At 41.2% G+C, this 20,330-nt stretch overlaps 3 protein-coding genes across 3 annotated transcripts; 2 read left to right on the top strand and 1 right to left on the bottom strand.

Moving 5' to 3' along the window:
• Nucleotides 1-550: 550 nt before the first annotated feature.
• On the top strand, nucleotides 551-5,645 carry LOC310930221 (protein SET-like). The gene is made up of 8 exons (XM_083893138.1): nucleotides 551-731; nucleotides 2,436-2,493; nucleotides 2,607-2,749; nucleotides 2,828-2,931; nucleotides 3,024-3,137; nucleotides 3,250-3,420; nucleotides 3,556-3,690; nucleotides 4,636-5,645. Exons 1-8 carry the CDS (start codon nucleotides 662-664, stop codon nucleotides 4,654-4,656), a joined length of 816 nt encoding a protein of 271 aa, XP_083749264.1. The 5' UTR covers nucleotides 551-661; the 3' UTR covers nucleotides 4,657-5,645.
• Nucleotides 5,646-6,743: 1,098 nt separating this feature from the next.
• pomk (protein O-mannose kinase) lies at nucleotides 6,744-9,269 on the top strand. Its single transcript, XM_083894972.1, has 3 exons — nucleotides 6,744-6,880; nucleotides 7,804-8,087; nucleotides 8,179-9,269. Exons 2-3 carry the CDS (start codon nucleotides 7,815-7,817, stop codon nucleotides 8,944-8,946), a joined length of 1,041 nt encoding a protein of 346 aa, XP_083751098.1. The 5' UTR covers nucleotides 6,744-6,880; nucleotides 7,804-7,814; the 3' UTR covers nucleotides 8,947-9,269.
• A 757-nt stretch (nucleotides 9,270-10,026) lies between these two features.
• Nucleotides 10,027-17,724, bottom strand: LOC310944220 (thyrotropin receptor-like; the record flags this gene model as incomplete). The annotated part of the gene is made up of 11 exons (XM_083909931.1): nucleotides 10,027-10,167; nucleotides 11,230-12,292; nucleotides 13,850-14,038; nucleotides 14,139-14,216; nucleotides 14,366-14,434; nucleotides 15,314-15,391; nucleotides 15,470-15,544; nucleotides 15,944-16,018; nucleotides 16,253-16,327; nucleotides 17,328-17,399; nucleotides 17,480-17,724. 11 exons carry the CDS (start codon nucleotides 17,722-17,724, stop codon nucleotides 10,027-10,029), a joined length of 2,160 nt encoding a protein of 719 aa, XP_083766057.1.
• Nucleotides 17,725-20,330: the final 2,606 nt, after the last annotated feature.

Genomic DNA, 20,330 nt, shown 5'->3' with positions numbered 1-20,330 from the left:
ACTAAATTAACATAAAGCAGATAATAAGAATTAAATTGGCTCATAATAAAATTATAAACAACTGATGTCGTCAATCATTCTTTTTGTGTTTGTGTCACCTTCACAACTAATTATTAATAAACATATTCAAAAATAGGTTTAATATTGTTCTTTCAGTACTTTTCGATGTTTACAAACATTTTTTGAACAGTGTTCATCCCTGTTCTATTGTATACAGTAGTGTTATTGTACTTTTCATTTGTATTTTATATTGCTTATTTTATATCCTAGTGTAGTACTGTCTGACCCTAATCCTGCTGCAAATCTAATCTAGTCTAAAAGCAAAATGTAGCATCATTTTGTTGTAGTAATACATTTGTTTATGTTCTATCTAGTACTGCTGCTGATTTAATCTGTAAACAAAATGTAGTATCATTTACATTGCAGTGTCACACTCCAGCCGCCGGGGGGCAGTTGAGCGCCGTAAATCTGTTCACCGTCTCGTCTCCACGGAGCGAGAGAAAGAAACCAGCGTGCGGATCTGCGCTGATTCCTCTCACCGTGGGCTCAGAGAACACGCAGTGTTTGAAGGTGGAAGTAACTTTTGTCCCGCAGAGAAGAGTTCTAACGCACCCGGGGACGCACATCTGGTCTGAACAGGCGCGGTATCGTCCGTAAAACCATGTCGGCCTCATCGGCGAAAGTGAGCAGGAAGGAGAACTCGAACCACGACGGAGCGGACGAGACCTCTGGTAACGTGAAGGAATGGCGCTTATCCCGTACAACGCCATTTTCATTTGTTTTCGTCCCTTTCTCCTGGTTTTCCCCCCTCTCTCTCTGTGCTCCCTTGCGCCGTTTCCGGTTCAAATTACGGCGTATTTACGAAAGAACGGTGCTGGTGTACGCTCCCCTTACACACGCGCGCGCGCGCTCGGGTTTACCGCTGCTCCGCGGGACTCTTCGGTAATGTAGCATGCTAGCGCGGCGTTAGCCAGCACGTTAACGATGGGTTAGCTCGTTGTGGCTACTACCGCTCACTCAAGCGCTGGTTGTTGTCAAGGAGGCTAATGTTTGCGTCGCAAAGGCGGCGTGCAGCGTCTTGCGTGAGCCTTTAATTATCCCGTAGGAGACGTTAAAGGTGCGGTTTTCACCGTGTTTGCGCACACAGGTGTTAGCGGCTCGAGCATCCACTCGCGTCCCGCCTCCTTCAGTCAGGGGAAGGGAAGGCCCGGCCGAGCCGAGCCGCCGTCCTGGTTCACACGCGTGGACGCGTTTTAGCCTCGGAGTGGACGTAAACAAGCGTGTTGTTGTGTTGTTTTTAGTAGCGCGTGGATGTGGACGAGGGGGCCGCGGTGCGTTTGTGGCCGTGTTTAGCTCGAGTGCGGAGGCTGCGGTGTGTTATTGTGAGTGTGAGGCTGAACGCTTTGTGCAGCAGAGACCCTCATTCAAACCAGGCCGCCTTCAGCTGCAACAGGAAGCTACACACACACACACAGGGAGCCTGGCCTCCCGCGTTATTTACCATGCAGCGTATGGAGCTCACAATACTGCACAACCACACTCTTAACTTTACTGCTAAAACTGTGAATAAATGCTCATATTATCACGTCCAGTATTATACAACGCATACAAAACTGTTATTTTTCGTCTTTTTTCCTTGGTTTATGGACAATAGACATTTTAATAAGCACTTTTCACCATTTTCTGACACAGGCATTTGACTATAATAAATACTAACTCTACTGTAGAAAGTTTTAAATCAATAATATTCTAATTTATTGCATTGCATAACAGGTTTTATAGAAAGAAACAGTGTGGTTTACCGTGTGATTTTAAAATTCTTAAAGGACATTAAAACATTAAATACAAAAAGATTTTTTAAACCAGAGCAATTATTTCTGTTAAATATGAATTTTTTTTGTGCGTGTGGAAACGACCACTGAAAGAAAACATTTACCCCCATAAATATTAGTTTCAGCGTTAATGAAAACGCACAAAAGTTTGGATCAATAACAGGTTATCAATGTGCTGAATCTAGTTATTAAATATTATTATACAAATATATATATATATATATAAAGTAACATTTTATATATATATATATATACAATAATATATATTGGTGAAATTGAGGTCAAACTACTCGACAACAAAAAAAACAGTGAAAAATAAAGATCCTTATGGAACTGTAATAAGATTCAATGATGGTAAATTGTGATTATTGTACCTGAGAATAACACAAATGTTATCAGCAAACTCCAGATAAAAATATTAACCACTCCACAGATAAGAAAACTTATCACAGCATCTTGTTCAGTAAATGTTAACCTGTCATCTCTGTGATGCTGAGGATTGTATTGGGTAACCACGGTTACGTCGTGCAGGAAACAAACGCTATGTGTTGATTGCAGAAGTGATGAATTTTTAATAATTTTTTTCTCCCCCTTCCTTTTCAGAAAAAGAGCAACAGGAAGCAATCGAACACATCGATGAAGTCCAGAACGAAATCGACAGGTGGGTTTGAATCTGGTCCTAATGAGGCAGAAGCTACTTTCTGAGGAACTGGTTAAATGCTGTGTGTTTGTATAAAGTTTTCTAATGTGGCTGCCGTGTTTCTTCTCTCACAGACTGAACGAACAAGCGAGTGAAGAAATTTTAAAAGTAGAGCAGCAGTTCAACAAATTACGTCAGCCATACTTTCAGAAGCGGTCAGAACTCATAGCCAAAATCCCGAACTTCTGGGTCACAACATTCGTCAACCATCCACAAGGTAAAGAGTGTTTTAACTGTTTGATTTGATGATTTATTACCTTGATTTATGAGCCGCTGACCGTCCGTCCGTGTGTAGTTTCAGCTCTTCTGGGCGAGGAGGATGAAGAGGCGCTTCATTACCTGTCGAAGGTGGAGGTCACCGAGTTCGAGGACATCAAGTCTGGATACAGAATAGATTTTGTGAGTTTTCATATTTCGTTTGTCGGCGCTGATTTTCCCCCACGTCCTGCCTCGGATGTTTTGCATCACACGTTTGTTTTGCTTTTCTGCAGTTTTTCGACGAGAACCCGTACTTCGAGAACAAGTCCCTCTCCAAAGAGTTCAACGTGAACGAGAGCGGGGATCCTGTTTCCAAATCCAGTGAAATCAAGTGGAAAGCCGGAAAGGTCGCTTCATGTTCTTTTCACTCTGGCAGTTTAAAAATAAATGCAATGCCAAATAATCCGAAACCTTGACAAACTTGTTTTTTTTGTTTGTTTGTTTTTTTCTCTCCTCCAGGACCTGACGAAGCGCACGGGTCAGACGCCAAACAAAGCCGGGAAGAAGCGGCAGCACGAGGAGCCGGAGAGCTTCTTCACCTGGTTCACCGACCACTCGGACGCAGGCGCTGACGAGCTGGGAGAAGTCATCAAGGACGACATCTGGCCCAACCCACTGCAGTACTACCTGGTGAGTGTGTGTACGCAGAGTGACGTCTATGTGACATCTCTGTTTTAAAGTATTTTTTAGTATCAAAGTAAGGCGCTGCCACAACAGTCGACACCTAAAACAAACCACAGAACTCGCCTTGTTGCTGTTTCTCAGGTCCCCGACATGGAAGACGAAGAAGGCGACGGAGACGACGACGACGACGAAGAGGAGGGTCTCGAGGACATCGACGAGGGAGAGGAAGAGGAAGGCGAGGACGACGATGAAGACGGTGACGGAGAAGATGGAGAGGTGAGTCCTGCTTCTTACCGAAACCTGGCGACGGTGGTCAGCACCTGGCGGCCCTGTCGGATGATTTAAGTGATTAGCATATCTAATGTCATCCAGATTTAGAGCCTTTATTCTGAAGAAAAAATTACGATTCAAAGAGATTATACATGTCCGCGTGTGCGTATATGTATATATGCATATACACGTGCATATTTACAGTATACGCTGATGACACCATTTTTTAAATATATATAGTAACAGTATACACTGATGACACCATTTTTTAAAATATATATAGTTACAGTATACGCTGATGACACCCTTTTTTTATATATATATGTATATAGTTACAGTATACGCTGATGACACCATTTTTTAAAAAATATATATAGTTACAGTATACGCTGATGACACAATTTTTTTATATATATAGTTAAAGTATACTCTGACACCATTTAAAAAAATATATATATATAATGTTACAGTATACGCTGATGACACCATTTTTATATATATATAGTTACAGTATACACTGATTACATTATTTTTAAAATATATATATTGTTACAATATACGCTGATGACACCATTTTTAAAAAAATATATATAGTTACAATATACGCTGATGACACCATTTTTTATATATAGTTACAGTAAACGCTGATGACACCATTTTTATATATATAGTTACAGTATACGCTGATGACACCCTTTTTTTATATATATAGTTACAATATACGACATACAATATGTCTACAAACCAAAAGGAGCAAATAAACCAGAAAATATTCACATTTAAGGAGAGCTGAAAAATCACAGAAACTGGTTGTAATTTAATCGTTAATCAACATACTTCACATTCATTTAGTAATCCCATCTATTTTCAAGTGTCAAAAACTTACATGCTGCCCCCTGCTGGATGAAGACTCGCCATGACGACTCTGTTTTCCTTTCGTTTGTGTTTCAGGACGACGGCGATGAAGACTAACCCTCTGCCGCTGACTCTGTCCCCGTCCTCCTGCGATCATCCTTCAACTCATTGGAACAAAACACTTTGATTTAGGGAGGGGGAGGGGTTTAGGGCATTTGTAAAAAAGGAAAACACAAAAACAGGCTTTTTTTTCCTTCTTCTTCTTCTTCCTTTGTTTTTTTTTTTGCCGTGTGTCGTCAGGCTGTCCGTCCTCTTCCTCTGCGGTCAAACGTCTGAAGACCCAGCGCCACACGTCGGCGAGTCTCACCCGTCATCGTTTCCTCTTCATCTCCCAAAGACATGCAAAAGAATATTAAAAAAATAAAAAAAAGGAAAAAAAAAATATTTGTAGCATTCTGCACGTCATCCTACGTAGATTTTAAAATACGTACAATAGCAATTTTTATGTAAGATAGGAAATGACCGTTTCTGTTGAAGTCGTGAGTTCGATAAAAATAAGCCATGGTGCAGTGATAACTCAATCATAGCATCCTTAGCCACTTTTATATATAAATGTATATTATAATATATCCAGTGGTGGGGGATCAGGCTTATTTAGAGGTTTGATTTTAATTTTGTCTTTTTTTGTTTGTGACTTATGTTTCTAATGGAACTGATCGAAAGCACCAGCTCGTTCCTTTCTTTCAACTGTTGTAAATGTTTTTGGGATAAACATGTAATCTTGGTAAACGACCGTTAATAACTACACACAGTTTGAGTTTCTGTTAAAAAAAACTTTCATCGTTTTTTTAGGTTGTTTTTTTTTTTTTCAGGCGCCAACAGCAAACGTTTCAATTGTACATTTTTTTTAATTCTTCTTTCTTTTTTTTTTATTAAAAAAACCCAACAAACACAAAAAGCTAAACTGTAATTTTGGGCTTGGTTAACAACATTTTTGAGACGGGGGAGATTATGGTTCTCTCGCTCCACTGGAAACCTGTTCACGTTAAATTAAGTGTAACCAGTTGCTTTGTTACAATAAATAAATGTGTACATGATTGTTTGGACTGCTCGTGTCACATTCAAGTGTTTTCACTGACAACACAAGAGCTCAAAGATATATTAGTACTACCAGGTTACTATGAATGTAAAGTTTGTACTACACCTGTCATGTCATCATCCTGCCAGGAGGTGGCAGATGTACATCAGGGCAGTAGCTATTGGCAAACAGTATAATGTGTATATAAAGAGATATTTGAATAACTAACATGGTATAGACGATGCGATGCTAGGTGTTATCAAACGAGTGATAAATACACAGTATGTGTCTAAAAGTAATCTATATATCTGTATATTAGTATTCCACGGGTTATCTGCAGATTTAAGCTATTTTATGTTTACTTTGTACACACAGGCGGCCTAAGGCATAAGTTAAATAAGCAGATACTTAGTATTATTTAGTAGTCTTATTAGTATTTGTGTTATTTTATTATATCTTAACAATGTTAAAGAAAACTAGATTGTTTCACCTCAATTATTTGGTTTTATTTTGGTAGTTTAGCACAATTTTGCACAACTGTTTAAGTCATTAAAACAAAAAACATTAAATTAATTCACCTCACCCTTCACTTAAAATGAACCAGTCCCCCCCAGATAAGAGTCTGCTTAGGGCCCCATAAAGGCTTGGGCCGGCACTGCTCATACGGTTGCATAATAATACATTTTTAAATGTGAATATATTACATTTAAATGTAGATACTCTTCTGTTTCGTTAATAAAGGCACTCAATTGGGGGTTTAGTGTTTAAAATCTCACATTTACACAAGTAAAATTGGGTAATAATAGTATTAAAAAACGGTATTTTGTTCAGAATCTCGACATAGGATGCGCAAAGGATTGTGGGATATGTGATGGCGTTAGTCTAAAGTTAGGTTTAGAACAAAAATAGATAAAAGGAGCAGCGTTTTTAACAAACACCGCAGATTTAAGTTCTTTGTTGGTGTAGATCGCTTTTCAACAGTTTCCTGAAACCACGATTATTCCGACTGCCGCCACAGAGGGGCGCTACAGGACAAATAACGCAGGAGAAAGACAACTCGAAGAAGACAAAGAAGTCAATTGTACTGCGCATGCGCCTTAACGTGGTGCTCACAAGCAACAACTGTCTTATAGCTGACGATAAAGTGTTATTTTAATCCTTCGAAACGGCGCGAATTCAGGACGAAATACGAACTCTTCTGCGCAAAAACATCAGCTGAGTCATTACATCATGTGACGCCGAGTTACCACAGCTTCGTTTTTGGTAAATTTCTCTACAGTATGTTGTTTATTATCTTGTGTTGTTTTGTTTTTTTCCTCTGGCGGCATGGTAACTTCCGCCTTACCTAAGACAAGTTCCGGTTCTGTTCCGGGTACATTGGTGGTTTTAAAAGTGTTCGGGTTCGAACTTTGACAGAGATGACAATGAATCCGGGAAACATTAACGTCAATTAACCTGTAGCGTTTATGGGACTCAAATTATGTGGTAGAATTATGTTTTAAAAGTACGTCCGGAGCTTTAAATGTATGTGGTTTTTTAGTTTTTTTTTAATTAAAGGACGTTAGTTAGACGTTGAACTACTTTAGGACTTTTGAATTTGTCTGACAACAGCACTGTTCATGTGTGACATCACAGCCTGTTTTCATATAATAAATGATAAAAGTGATCATAAACGCATAAACAATTTTTTTGAAAACCACTCCTTGTGTTATTGTGTAAACAACCTTTATGCTACTTTGGGAAAAGAATGATTTTATAGTCCTACCTCTCTCTTGCCGTAGTCGTCAATGTTTTCGTCTTCCTCCTCTTTGAGTTTGGAGATTGGTCTGTTTCCTCCATTCCTTTAGGATAACTTTCAGTCTCTTTTTCTGTAAAATAAATAAATAGTTTACGCACAGCACACATGCTCAATGTCTTCTCTGTTTTGGTGTAAGAGCAGTACAGCACCACCTATAGGCCTGGCATATGTACTCTAACATTCATTTGACCCATGACCTATATAATTAATTTAATTTAACTCATATCTTTTGTCTTCCGTCGTTAGCTGAGGGAAACTGGACTTGCTTGAGTAGGATTGGACTTTCTTAGCTGTAGGCAACTGGACTAGCTTGATTTCGGGTTGGTGTCCAGTCGACTGTAGCCAACGTCTGAAGATGACTGACCTGGTCTCATACTTTCTGTTCCAGGCTCTGACACCATGCATCGCGGCAGCAGCAATCGCACCTTCTCTTACGGCTTACCCGTGGTCATGTTGTGCCTCGCTGCCTTGCTCTTCAGCAACATCTTGATCTACCTGTACCTGGACTCCTTGCACCAGACCGACCAGCAGATGGTGTCCTCTGGTGTCGGCTGTGCACCTCGACACTTCAAAATGGCGACCATGAAGAACTGCACCCCGTGGCTCCAGTGTCCACAGATAAGGGATGAAGTGCGCAAGCTGAAGCTGATCGGTCAGGGAGCCGTGAAGAAGGTAGACGCTCATGGGTCTCTGTGGTTTTGCTCGTTGCTGACCTCTGCTGTTGAGGATGTTTTGAAATATATATCTTATTTGTGTTCCTCAGGTGTTTCTGTCTGAGTGGAGAGCTCAGAAGGTGGCGCTGTCTGAACTGTCCTCCCCGGATTACGTGGAGGACTTTCTCCACGGCCTGTCAATGTTGGAGGCTCTGCAGGGACCCCTGGTGGTGCAGTTGGTTGGATTTTGCCTCGAAGACCACACTCTGTTCACAGAGCACCACCCATATGGCTCTCTGCTCAACTTGGACGCCGTTCTCGCGCAAGCGCGGAACCAGCAGCGCAACACCTGGCAGACCCGGCTGAGGCTGGCCATGGACTACGTCTCCGTCCTCCGCTACCTCCACAACAGTCCAGCAGGGCGGCGAGTCATGTGCGACTCCAACAGCCTGGAGAAGACGCTCTCCCAGTTCCTGCTCACCACGGACTTCCGCCTGGTCGTGAACGACCTGGACGCGCTACCTGAGGTGGACCAGTCCACCGGCTCCCTGGTGAAATGCGGCCACCGAGAGCTAACCGGAGACTTTGTGGCCCCAGAGCAGCTGTGGCCTCTCCGACACCGAGAGAAGCCATTTTCAGACGACCTAATGCCAGGGTACGACGAGAAGACCGACATCTGGAAGATCCCAGATGTGACGCAGTTCCTGATGGGAAGGGTTCCCGGCGGGGATTTGGTCCACTTCCATCTTTTCAAGATCCACGATGAGTGTAAGAATGTGGACCCCAGACTCCGCCCGTCAGCTCTGGACGTTTTAAACGCATACACATCAGTCTACAACAGCATGGTCCGGGAATCTGCTGGTGTTCGAGAGCTGTAGAACTGTCATGTGATCAGCTCAACAGTGATGTCCCACTGGTTGATACGGGGTCTTTTTATTAATTAAATACCACATTAATGTGGCTAACGGACTGGATTAGCTTGCTATTTAGCGAGCGCAGGTGTACCGCTAACATTAGCATGGCCGTGGACGTTCTGAGAAAACTGGAAGTCACTAAATCCGGAAGTGACATCGTGTGCAACTGCTGAGTTTCTGTGAATATAATAAGCTCTTACTTCAGTTACGTGACAATAACTTAATCCAGATTATGTCTGAGCTGCTGTATGATGTTCACAGATTTTACTGTGTGTGTCTGTAGGTGTGAGCTTCATGCTGATTTTTGACACCTGTAAACAGAAAAGCATTAAACAGGAAAACACAACAGTCGGGACTCTGATTTTTTTCCATTTGCAAACCTTAGCATTTAGCATTTGCATTGTATATAAATACATATATATATGTATGTATATGTATGTGACACTTGTATAACTGCATTTCAGATCTTTTTATTGGTTTGTAGTGCTTCTAACATTGTGTATCAATATAATCAACAACAGTAAGACAGTGGATTGGAGAAGATGAAATGTGTTTAAAAAACAGTTTCCACTAAAGTCACTCTGTAAACCACTCACTACCAAACACCAGAGCCCATTCACAAAAGCAAACGATTTTAGCTCACGGGACACAGGAGTTGTTAAACCACTGCTGCCACTGTCATTGACTTCAAATGTGATATTTGTGTGATTCCTGTGTTTAAAATTCTTTGTTTGGATTCACCTCAGTGACACAAACTGATCTAATGTGACAGCAGCAGATCCTTTGCCCCTGTGGGCTAAAAATGCTAATGCTAATTTTCCGTGTGGGAGAAAGAGTTGTTCAACAAAGTGACACAAAGCTCAGTTCCCTGCTGGAAAATGCTGTCTAACGTCAACATAAAGTTATATTTCATTATTATTTTCAATCCATATGTAAAAAATAGTGTTACATTTTAAAAAGTAAAGTGCTGTGTGTTAGGGGCGTGGCTGCAGGCCGACAGCTGACTCATTGAAAGTCTCAGTTCTACACCCACAACAGTGTCCTTCAGTAGAGGTGCGTTTGCCACTGGTGCAGCCCCACCCGGCTCAGCAGCATCAGGATGTCTCTGTGGAAGCCTTTAGTCAGGATAACGTAGAGAAACGGGTGAGCACACGAGTTTAGAGGGTAGAAAAGCACCAGAAGCACCTGCAGAAGAAAACACAAGTCAGTCTTTTCAGGGAGAATTCTATAAACTCACCAGGAAAAACACATTTTAGCTACTTAAAGCTGTGCTACGCTACTGCTGCATTTGTATTAAAGTTGCCCGTGTTGCCTCTTTAATAAAAAGCTTGCCTAATAAAATCGACATGTTTGAATTGACTGATGAAAGCAGCAGCAGTGGGATCAACAACTCTTGAGTGTTGTGATGTAAAATCGCCAATAAAATAGCTAATCGATAAGGTAGAATTTTACGAACGACAGGTTTCCTGTTAGTAAAGTTCGTCAAAGATGAAGCAACAAACTCCGAAGATCTGGGGTTGTCTGTACTATAAAACTCAATTCATCATAAAATGGGCCCGATGTCCACGTATGTGGATACTTCGACTGCCATCTAGTGGTGTCAGAAGAGTAAAACACTCTTTTATAGTGTAGACAACCCAAAATGTGATGTCCACGCATGTGGACGCCAGTAATATGAAATTTTTGATTATTTGAGTCTTTATAAAGTGCCTAAAATCTGTGTTTTTTCCTGGCGTCTCCATAGTTAGCCATGTTTTCAACGAGAGCAAGTGCTGGGTCGAGTCTTTATAGGGCCTTAGCATGTTTTCATCATGGTACGGTTTGGAACGGTAAAGCTCTGTGTCAGGCTTGCACTTCAACTGAGGAACAGTACCTCTATTTGGTAGAGGACCGTACCATTAAATCTTATTTGGTACCCAAAGGGAAGGGTACCAAAAATGAAATGGTTGTGACTACTATCCTACTACTGCTACTATCCTAAATTGATACAGACCGTACCAAACCGTTCCACTCGATGGAAACATGGCTATATAACCACTAACCCTAACCCTAGGGTTCCTGCCCAGAGCTCTGCCTGGGGATTGTACCCTGGTCCCGTCTGCTGGCTCTGGACTGGACCACCACCACCAACCGGATCAGTAGGCCAGTGCTACTTAAGTTTTATCGTTTAAACCCCCAACCCCAACCCCAACCCTAACCCCTAACCCACAAAAACCCTGAACAATCCCTCGACAAAAGAAGCAGTACCTTGGAGTCGGTCACCGTCATCAGCGGTTGTTGGAACGCTGCAGTCAATCCGTAGAAGCAGACGGGAGCCAGACACAGGAAGCTGGTGAAGACGAGCACCGCCATGCGTTTGGCCATGCTGGTGTCGTACCTGCTGGACGGGTGCCGCGGGTTGTGCACCATGCAGTAGATGTGGAGGTAACACACGCAAACCACCGCCATCGCCGCGATGTTGAGCATCAGGACGGACACCACGTACGCCTGAGCGGCAAGCGTTTCCGTGTCCATGGGCAGGCAGATGCTCACCCTGTGGTAACTGCTCACGCCGGCCAGCGGCAGCAGCGCCAGGCTCGCGCACAGCAGCCAGCCAATCAGCATGAGCGCGGCCGCGTGGCGGAGCCTCATTTTCACGTCGGGCCTCATCGCGTAGAAGATGGTGTGCCATCGCTGGAGGCTGATCAACGTCAGCGTGTACACGGACAGCTCACTGGCAAACACCGATAGCGTCCCCGCTAGGCTGCAGCCACTTCCCGTCTGCCAGGCGATGGCGTAGAGGTAGTAATGCGACTGTGTGTAGAGGTCGACTGACGCGATGAGCAGCAGGTACGTGCCCATGCAGAAGTCCGCAAACGCCAGGTGACCCATGAGGAAGCGGGTGACGGACAGCTTCTGGTGGCTGGTGAGCAGGATGAACATCACCAGGAGGTTGGCGGAAATCGCCAGCAGGCCGACGACCCAGACCAGCACCTTCAGGAAGCTCCAACTCATCACGTCCTCGCAGGGGTTCAGGGCGTCAGGCAGCGGGGTGCACGCTGGCCGAAGAGCGTCGCCGTAGAGCTCGTTACACATCGCAAAGTCAAAACCGTCGCTCGGCAGCTGAGTCGGAAACTCCGCGAGTAAGAGTTCATCGGTGAGACGGACGGGAGCATCGGGACCGAGGTCTGCGAACCCAGCGGTCGAGATACCGACGTTCAGGTGGTGAAAGGTCTTGTGTTCCGGATCCTTCTGAGATACGACGGCAGATAATTCCTGCAGTTTTCCCAAAGACGCCTGCGTCAGGTTGCAGATAACGGCCTCAGGAAGTCTAGGATCAATAACCAGAGAATTAGAAAGACCAAAAAGTGCTGTACCAACAACCTCGTCAAAGAGTTACGAACGTTTCTAATTGGGTCTTTCTACCAAAACAAGAGTGTACCACCAACTGGACTGGAAACGGGTTGTGCTACAGGGATCAGGATCCGTCCATGTACGATTTTACGAGGTCTGTATTTTGTATTTTCTTACTTGACGACCACTCACTCACACTTACGCAGCACATCTTTTGTTGTGTATTTTCTAGCACATCTTTCATAGACTTTCATGTGTTGCCAGCACAGCTGTTGGCAGCAACATGGTGTCTTTGCCTAAGGACACATCGGCATGTTGACTAGAAGTGGAGCCGGACATCAAAGCTACCGTTGCCCTTGAGGTGTACGTGTGGTCCAACAATTCCATAATAACAACAAAACATCAACGTTTTAATTAGAGATTAGGTAAAGAAGGATGGGAGTGAGGCTCTACTTTAATTTACAATATTACATGGAGATGACAGATGACCCTTTTGGAGGGTTCCACCAAGAACCCTTTTAAAACCCTTTATTCAGGAAAGGGGTTTTAAAGGGTTCTCTGGATCAAAATTGTTCTTACTGGAACCATTAGTGTTACCAAGAACCCTTGAAAAATCCTTTCTTCGGGAAAGGGTTTTTCAGAAGCAAATGGTTCCAGGTAGAACCTCAGCCCTTGTAGAAGAACCCTTTTGGAACCCTTATTTCTAAGAGTGTAGAACCAGATAAGGTTCTTCGGCTTGTCCTCATAGGAGAACCCTTTTTGGTTGGTTCTACCTGGAACCAAGAACCCTTTTATAACCCTTTATTCAGGAAAGGAATTTTAAAGGGTTCGCTGGATCAAAATTGTTCTTACTGGAACCATTGGTGTTACCAAGAACCATTCAGAAGAAATGGTTCCAGGTAGAACCTCAGCCCCTTTTAGAAGAACCCTTTCAGAACCCTTATTTCTAAGAGTGTATGTACAAAGGCTATAAGAATGTGCAATATAGAGCGTCTTATATCCTTTTTTCCACACAACCTATGTTTACACAATCTGATGAAAACAACTATATAAACATACCGAGCAAAAAGTACTAAAAAAAAGGTTAGCTTGTTTTTATGTATAAAAAATTTAAGAAAAACTGTATTTTGTGACTTTTGCACAAATATTACTACTCCTGTTTTGTTTATTTTTCAATATGCGATAAAAAAATGCACTTAGAAAAGCCTTAAGATGTGACCTATAATATCTTAACCTATAATAATAGTGACCTATAATAACACACCCTCAGGATGTCCTTATAAGGAGTTGTGTATTTTTCCCACAGCAATTAAGGGTTATATAAAAATGGCATTTTACAAGCATAAAACAAGCCTGTGTGTCTGAGTGTATGTTTATATCCAGTCATTATTGCTGCCGTTTATAACCTTATACATATTTTTACTGTCAGCGATGATAAATAATCACGTTTAATGACTAAATCCCTGGTGAGAACGGCAGCTGGTCGGCGTCACATGAACATGTTTTCCCACCGCTCTTCCATTGTCTTTCTTACCCTCTCCATCTTTTCAGCACGGCGAGGCCGCAGCAGTGGCTCGGGAAGGTTAGCTCGGCGCTCTGTAAGCGCGCGAACACGGCGAGGGGGGGCAGCGCTTTCAGAGCCCAAGTGTTTTTGACCTGGAGCTTTTCAATGGCCTCCATCCCTGTGAGAGGCAAAGAGCTAACCCTGGTCTCTGAGAGGTCCCTGAGAGGGAAACAACAAAGACAAAGACACAAAGGTGAAGCTGTTTCCACGGAAAAAAACAGGCTATTTTTACTCGTTCCTGTGGATTCCGTGCACTCACAGTTGAGTCGGGCCGTGAATCACGCCGTGAAACGCAAACTCGTGGATTTGTTCCAGATCCGCGTTCCTGTGAAGGAACCTGAACGAAAGCAACGAGGTCAAAACTCGTCATTTCATCATTTAACATCCACAAAACCTCATATAACTTTATTAATGAATCACGCAATGTTGTTGTTTTTGTTATTATATGTTAAAATAAATACAAAAGTATTTAAAACTCAGTCTTACACTTCCTCCAGTCTGCTCCCATTAAAGGCATAACTCTGGATTTCTCGCACACCGTTGCTGTTCAACATGCTGGAATGTTAAAAAGAAATATATATATATATTCAAAATAGTTCATGTTAAACAGCATTTTTGAGACAGGAAACCAGGGCCATTTCTAGTTGTTTGGGGGCCCTATGCGAGATACAATTTGGGGGCCCCTATTTTTTCAAACTTGAGGTAGAGATTCCTAACTTTTTCATATATTCTGTGATGATGCAGGAGGGACCAAGTTAGCATAACAAGGTAGCATAACAAGGTAGCATAACAAGGTGGCATAACAAGGTAGCATAACAAGGTGGCATAACAAGGTAGCAGAACAAGGTAGCAGAACAAGGTAGCATAACAAGGTGGCATAACAAGGTGGCATATAAAGGTAGCATAACAAGGTGGCATAACAAGGTAGCATACCAAGGTAGCATAACAAGGTAGCATAACATAAAACAGTTTTAACCCACGATTCAAAAACAGTAACAAATAAATAACTAAACTTACTTCTAAATAAATATAATGGATTATAACGGGATTTTTACCTGATTACCCAACGAACACTTACATGCTTTGCAAATATATGCAAAATGAACGCATGCAATACATGCAAATAAAGACAGGTACTTCTCAAAAATATAGTAAAATATGAGTCTGAACTTGCAGCTTGGGGGCCCCCTGGTGGCTGCGGGGCCCTATGCAGCTGCATAGTCCGCATATAGCAAGAAACGGCTCTGCAGGAAACTGACGTTTGTGTGCTGCACCAAGAGGGGGCGACCCCGTTGTTAAGTGGGTAGAATCTACCTCACGTTAAAAATAATCAACTATCCCTTAAATGTTGTCTTTTTAAAAAATCATATTTAATGCAGTTATATAAGAATAAATGACGTAAAAGAGTTATTTTTTGACTAAATCATGACTCACATGGTCAGAGCCTGGTCAGAGATGCCAGTGAAGGCGTTTGCAGGTATGACTTGTATGAACGCGTTCTCCACAATCTCCCTGTGAAACATTATAAACGGTAAATATATGCAGAAAAAAAAATGTTTTTTATACACGTGTTTGATTCTGTTTACATACAAAATAAAGTCCTCTTGTGTGGAGTGAACGTGTCGCAGGTCAGGAAACGACGCCAGGCCCGTGTTGACGATTCCACTGCGGAAACAAAGAGTTGACGACGTTTTCACGTGGAAAATATACAACATAGATTGTTTACGATAACGTACAATATTAAAGTTTATTTATTTATATGGACCTCCTCATTTAATAACCAGTCATGTGCGGAAATTTGTTCCTAAAGGTGACATCTACTGGTGAGACGGCAGATTGCAACACACTCCAACTCTGTCATTAAACTACGGTGGCCTTCACAAGCCACAAAGGATGTCATTTTTCCTTGTTTACATTTATCATATGAAAGGGAAATTGTATTGTTATGATAAAAATGTGATTAAACATCTATACAAACATATTTATGTACAGTATTTTACATCATATTTGTCAATAAACCCTGTTAAATATCGCACACTGAACCTTTAATTCCACATTACTTACAGGTACTTTAGATTGGGCAGATCCTTAAAAGCCTCTGGGTCAATGTATGAGAGGGATTTGATGCTAGTTAGCTGTCTGTTGGACACACACACACACACACACACACACACACACACACACACACACACACACGCACGCACGCACGCACGCACACACACACACACACACACACACACACACACACACACAGGTTTATAAATATACATTGATTCCGTGGCGATTGATGAGATAAATTGACAAGACTATCGTTTTTTTGCCTTTAATTCTGAATTTTGATGGAGTTAAATCAGTAAAAATAAGCAAACATACATGTGTGTGACGCTGGAGAGGTTGTGGAAAGAATGTCTCTCGAGATATCGTAAAGAAACATCGTCAGAAATGTATCTGAAAAACAAACAAAGTCAAAATGATGCTAACATACCTTGGGCTAGCCCACTGTTAGCCATCGTTAGCGAGACTAGTCGATAACAGCGCTTTACATGCTATTCTGAGCACACAAACGGCGTATAGCAACATGTCTGAGGTTAAAGATTAAACAGTGCTACGCGTACGACTGATTTACTGTGAAACAAATATGTCAGAACGTGATATTTTACGGTAAAAAGTAGCAGTGTTTGTAGGTGGCAGCCATTTTGGAAGCAAAAACATGGCTGCCGCTGTGTGAGGACAGACGGAAAGAGATTTTAGCCACTTAGCTAAAGGCTAACCAAGTAAAAAACTATGTCAGTTAAAGTTAACAATATCTTTTTAAAAAGACTATTTGCTGCTTTATCTCATTGTTAGACAGTTTGTTTACCTTTCACTCTCCCACACCAAAGTCCATAGAGAAAACAGACGATTTAATGCCACGTTAAGCGCAGGAGCTGCTGGTCTACTGCTGCCTCGTGTGGTAAGTTTGCGTCACTGAGGTAAATTTGAACAAAGAATTTGAAAAACTAACGCCACAAAAAAACACATTTGAACTCAGTGATGGAGGCAGCAGTGGACGAACAACTCCTGTGTGCTGTGTTGTAAAATCACTCAATTTCTCTATGGACTTTGGTGTGGGAGAGTTAGAAATGGCCGTTTTACAACAAGATAAAGAGGAAAAACTCGTTCTTAAGATATCATAGACTTAATCTGGTGTAGATTTGACGAAGTGAGTCTTTTTTTAAGTGTCTAAAATCTGTTTTAATGTAAAATCACGGCGGACTTTGGTATTGGAGAGTGAGTGGATTCACAAAATGACTCAAACTTTTAGTTTTTTGAGCATAAAGGTCGTCTAACAGTGAGATAAAGCAGTGAAAATGTTACAGATTTTACATTTTAAGTGCAAAAAACACCTGAACTCCCACATTAACATCACCGTGTATAATATTATAATAGAGTCGGTGTCAGATCTTACATGTGGGAGATGCTGGGCAGGTCGGTGAAGGCGTCCCGAGGAAGAGAGGTTAGTCTGGTCCCCGTGAGCCACCTGAAACAAAGACACGGTCCCAGTGAAGACAAGAAGTCCAGGTCTGGATCAGAGCACAGAGACGGAGAGGACTCACTTACACCTCCTGAGTTCTGAGGGGGAAAACAGGCAAAGCCTCTGCTGCAAAACACGACACGCTGTGGACGTCCATGTCACACTGACACCGGGGGGGACACGGGTCCACGGGGAGGGACACGTCCACGGGGAGGGACACGTCCACGGGGAGGGACACGTCCACGGGGAGGGACACGTCCACGGGGAGGGACACGTCCACGGGGACGAGGGACAAGAAGACGCACAGGAGCAGGTTTAAACCAGGCTTCATTGTCAGAGCTGTGACTTGATGCTGGAGCTTCAGGGTTTTACTGCTCAGTCACAGCTGCAGGAAGAGGGAGACCTTCAAAATAAAGCGAGGCGTGTTGTGAACGTCACATTTACTGGACAATTTTTATTGTCCCCCAGGAAGAGAAGCTGCTGTTTAAATCATAATAAAACAAATCAAACAAGTGCTCTCTTTATTAAATGTGCATTATTTGTTGCACTGTAAAAAAAAAAAAAAAAGTTGAGAAAACTCCAAATTTCAACTTACTGCAATCAATTTTTGAGTTTACAGTGCAACAAAATGGTTTTTAAAAAGTTCCATCAACTAATATTATTTTGTCAGACAAACTTCAACAAAACAAAACAAAACTTCAAAATTCAAATTTCAACCAAATTTAACTTTTTAAATTTAATTTTTAAATTATCTGAACAAAAGATTAGCCAGACTGTTTGAAAACAGAATTTTGAGTTGGCACAATTCTAATTAAATAAAACATGGAATAAAATATAAGGATATACGTTTATATTTTGTTGGGTTGTAAACTGAAAAATTTATTGCAGTAAGTTGCCTTAAAATTTTTAGTTTTCTTAACTTTTTTATTTTTACAGTGTAGAATAAGAAAGAGGATATAATAATCAAATACTGCACATTTATTATAAATATATTATATTGTGTATAACTGTCCTTATATCTGCTTATAGCTACATAAGATATTTAATAAATCACATATTATAATAATAGCATACACTGTAAAAAAAAAAAAAAAAACCTCAAAATTTCAAGGCAATACTTACTCTAATCAATTTTTCAGTTTACAGGCCAACAAAAGATTGCGAGTTTTTAAAAAAGTTCCATCAACTAATATTCTAAATTTTTTAATCAATTATTTTACATTATTTATTTGAACAAGATTAGTTAGCCAAAATGTTTGAAAAGAGAATTTTGTGTTGGCACAACTCTAACTTACACGTCTAACAAAATAATATTAGTTGACTTTTGTTGGGCTCAAAAATTAATTGCATCAAGTTGCCTTGAAATTTTTGAAAATTTTCTCAACTTTTTTTTATTTTTTTTACAGTGCAAGAAGGTTCTGAATATTGTAAAAGATCTTTCTCTACTCTTCTCTTACTTGAGGCTGTACTTTTAAATGTGTACCTGTAAAATTATACAGAACAAAACAACAATCATATTCAAAAAGCATAAATAATCCTTACACTGTAAAAAATAATATATTTTGGATAGCGTCTCTAAAATAACAGCAGATTAAAGTCGTCCATGTTTGACACATTTGCACGAACGTCATCAACTTATTTCCAACAACACAATCATTTCCACACCGAGTCACAAAACCACAGAACTGAATATTTAATGGGAAACAACAGCGCTGAAGGTTTTCATGGTGTATTTACATCATTTTCTGAGATGGACGTTAAAGCGAAGCAGTGTCAGAGTCGTGTTACACACATACAGTATGTGACAGAATGCGACGCTCCTCTATTTCACATTAATGACCATGTGGGAACAGGTGGCTACGAATATTTAACATGTGTTTAAGTCCAGTTTTTCCAGTGTTTTTTTTTTATTTTTTTTAAATACATTATAGATGTATATATACCATATACTGTAACAGTAATTAATGCTGGCGTACAGCGATAATTTAATAAATAAATATGAACTAATATTAGTGTCGATGTAAAACGCAGAAGTATTTTCTGTGTTAATAACCCAGTGATGTTTTACGTGAGTTAAAGTCTTATAAATCTGTTTATTCTTTGGCAGATTTTCTTTCTTTTTTTTTTTTTGCATTGTAGAAGAAACCGACACATTCACCGAGCCCCGGAGACAAAATCACAAAATCAGTGCAAGAAGGCGATAAAGTTTAGGCAGTCGGCCATTTTGTGGCCGATAAAAACATAAGAAATAAAGCCTGGTTGCCGTTGTGTGTGTATATATGCAGCAATTCCCAAAATGCATTAGTCAGGAACACGTGTGGTCAAAGTGAAGTGCATGTTTAGTCTTTCATTCCACAGATATGATTGTAAAATTCAGAGATGCAGTCAGCAGGGACGTTAGGTGATGGAGAGTGTGATCTGTTGCTGGTCTTTTTTTGTTGTTTTGTTGTCAGTCTTTACTTATAAGTGATGACGTGGAAAACCTGCCAGCGCACAGTGAATCGTGGTAAATGTCGGACGCAGCAATCGAGCTCAAGCCATACAACCAGCGCAGAAACGCTTAAACAGTGACACTGTAAACGTGTAAAATTCACATCAAATCCTGATAAAGATTTTTCCGTTTTTTTAAACAAACAAAGACATTCTGTGTTTTAAGTGGACGTATTATGAATCAAAGCCAGGACACACCGAGCCGACAAACAGCGAAAAAACGATATCAAAATATTTGAAATATTTGAGCCAACGGCGCTCTAATTTGTACTTTCTGTGGCAAGGGTGAAATGCAGTAACTCTCCACACCAGCAGGTGGCAGCACACTGTTATTCCTTAGAGATATTTTAGACGACCTGCAAAAAAACTTTGACAGACAGTAATGTTAGCCTGACAGCGACAACACAACACAACACTGTTTATGCTAGTTTCACATCTTATACTTTA

This window comes from Microchirus variegatus, assembly GCF_963457635.1.
Source record: "Microchirus variegatus genome assembly, chromosome: 1".
NCBI lineage: Eukaryota > Metazoa > Chordata > Actinopteri > Pleuronectiformes > Soleidae > Microchirus > Microchirus variegatus.
This window is presented reverse-complemented; position numbering and strand designations above follow the sequence as displayed.

Coding starts and splice junctions, on each gene's coding strand:
- pomk (XM_083894972.1), top strand. CDS start 7,815: ATGCATCGCGGCAGCAGCAATCGCACCTTCTCTTACGGCTTACCCGTG. Junction 8,088..8,178: donor GTCAGGGAGCCGTGAAGAAG/GTAGACGCTCAT, acceptor TGTGTTCCTCAG/GTGTTTCTGTCTGAGTGGAG.
- LOC310930221 (XM_083893138.1), top strand. CDS start 662: ATGTCGGCCTCATCGGCGAAAGTGAGCAGGAAGGAGAACTCGAACCAC. Junction 2,750..2,827: donor ATTCGTCAACCATCCACAAG/GTAAAGAGTGTT, acceptor GTCCGTGTGTAG/TTTCAGCTCTTCTGGGCGAG. Junction 3,691..4,635: donor GTGACGGAGAAGATGGAGAG/GTGAGTCCTGCT, acceptor TTTGTGTTTCAG/GACGACGGCGATGAAGACTA.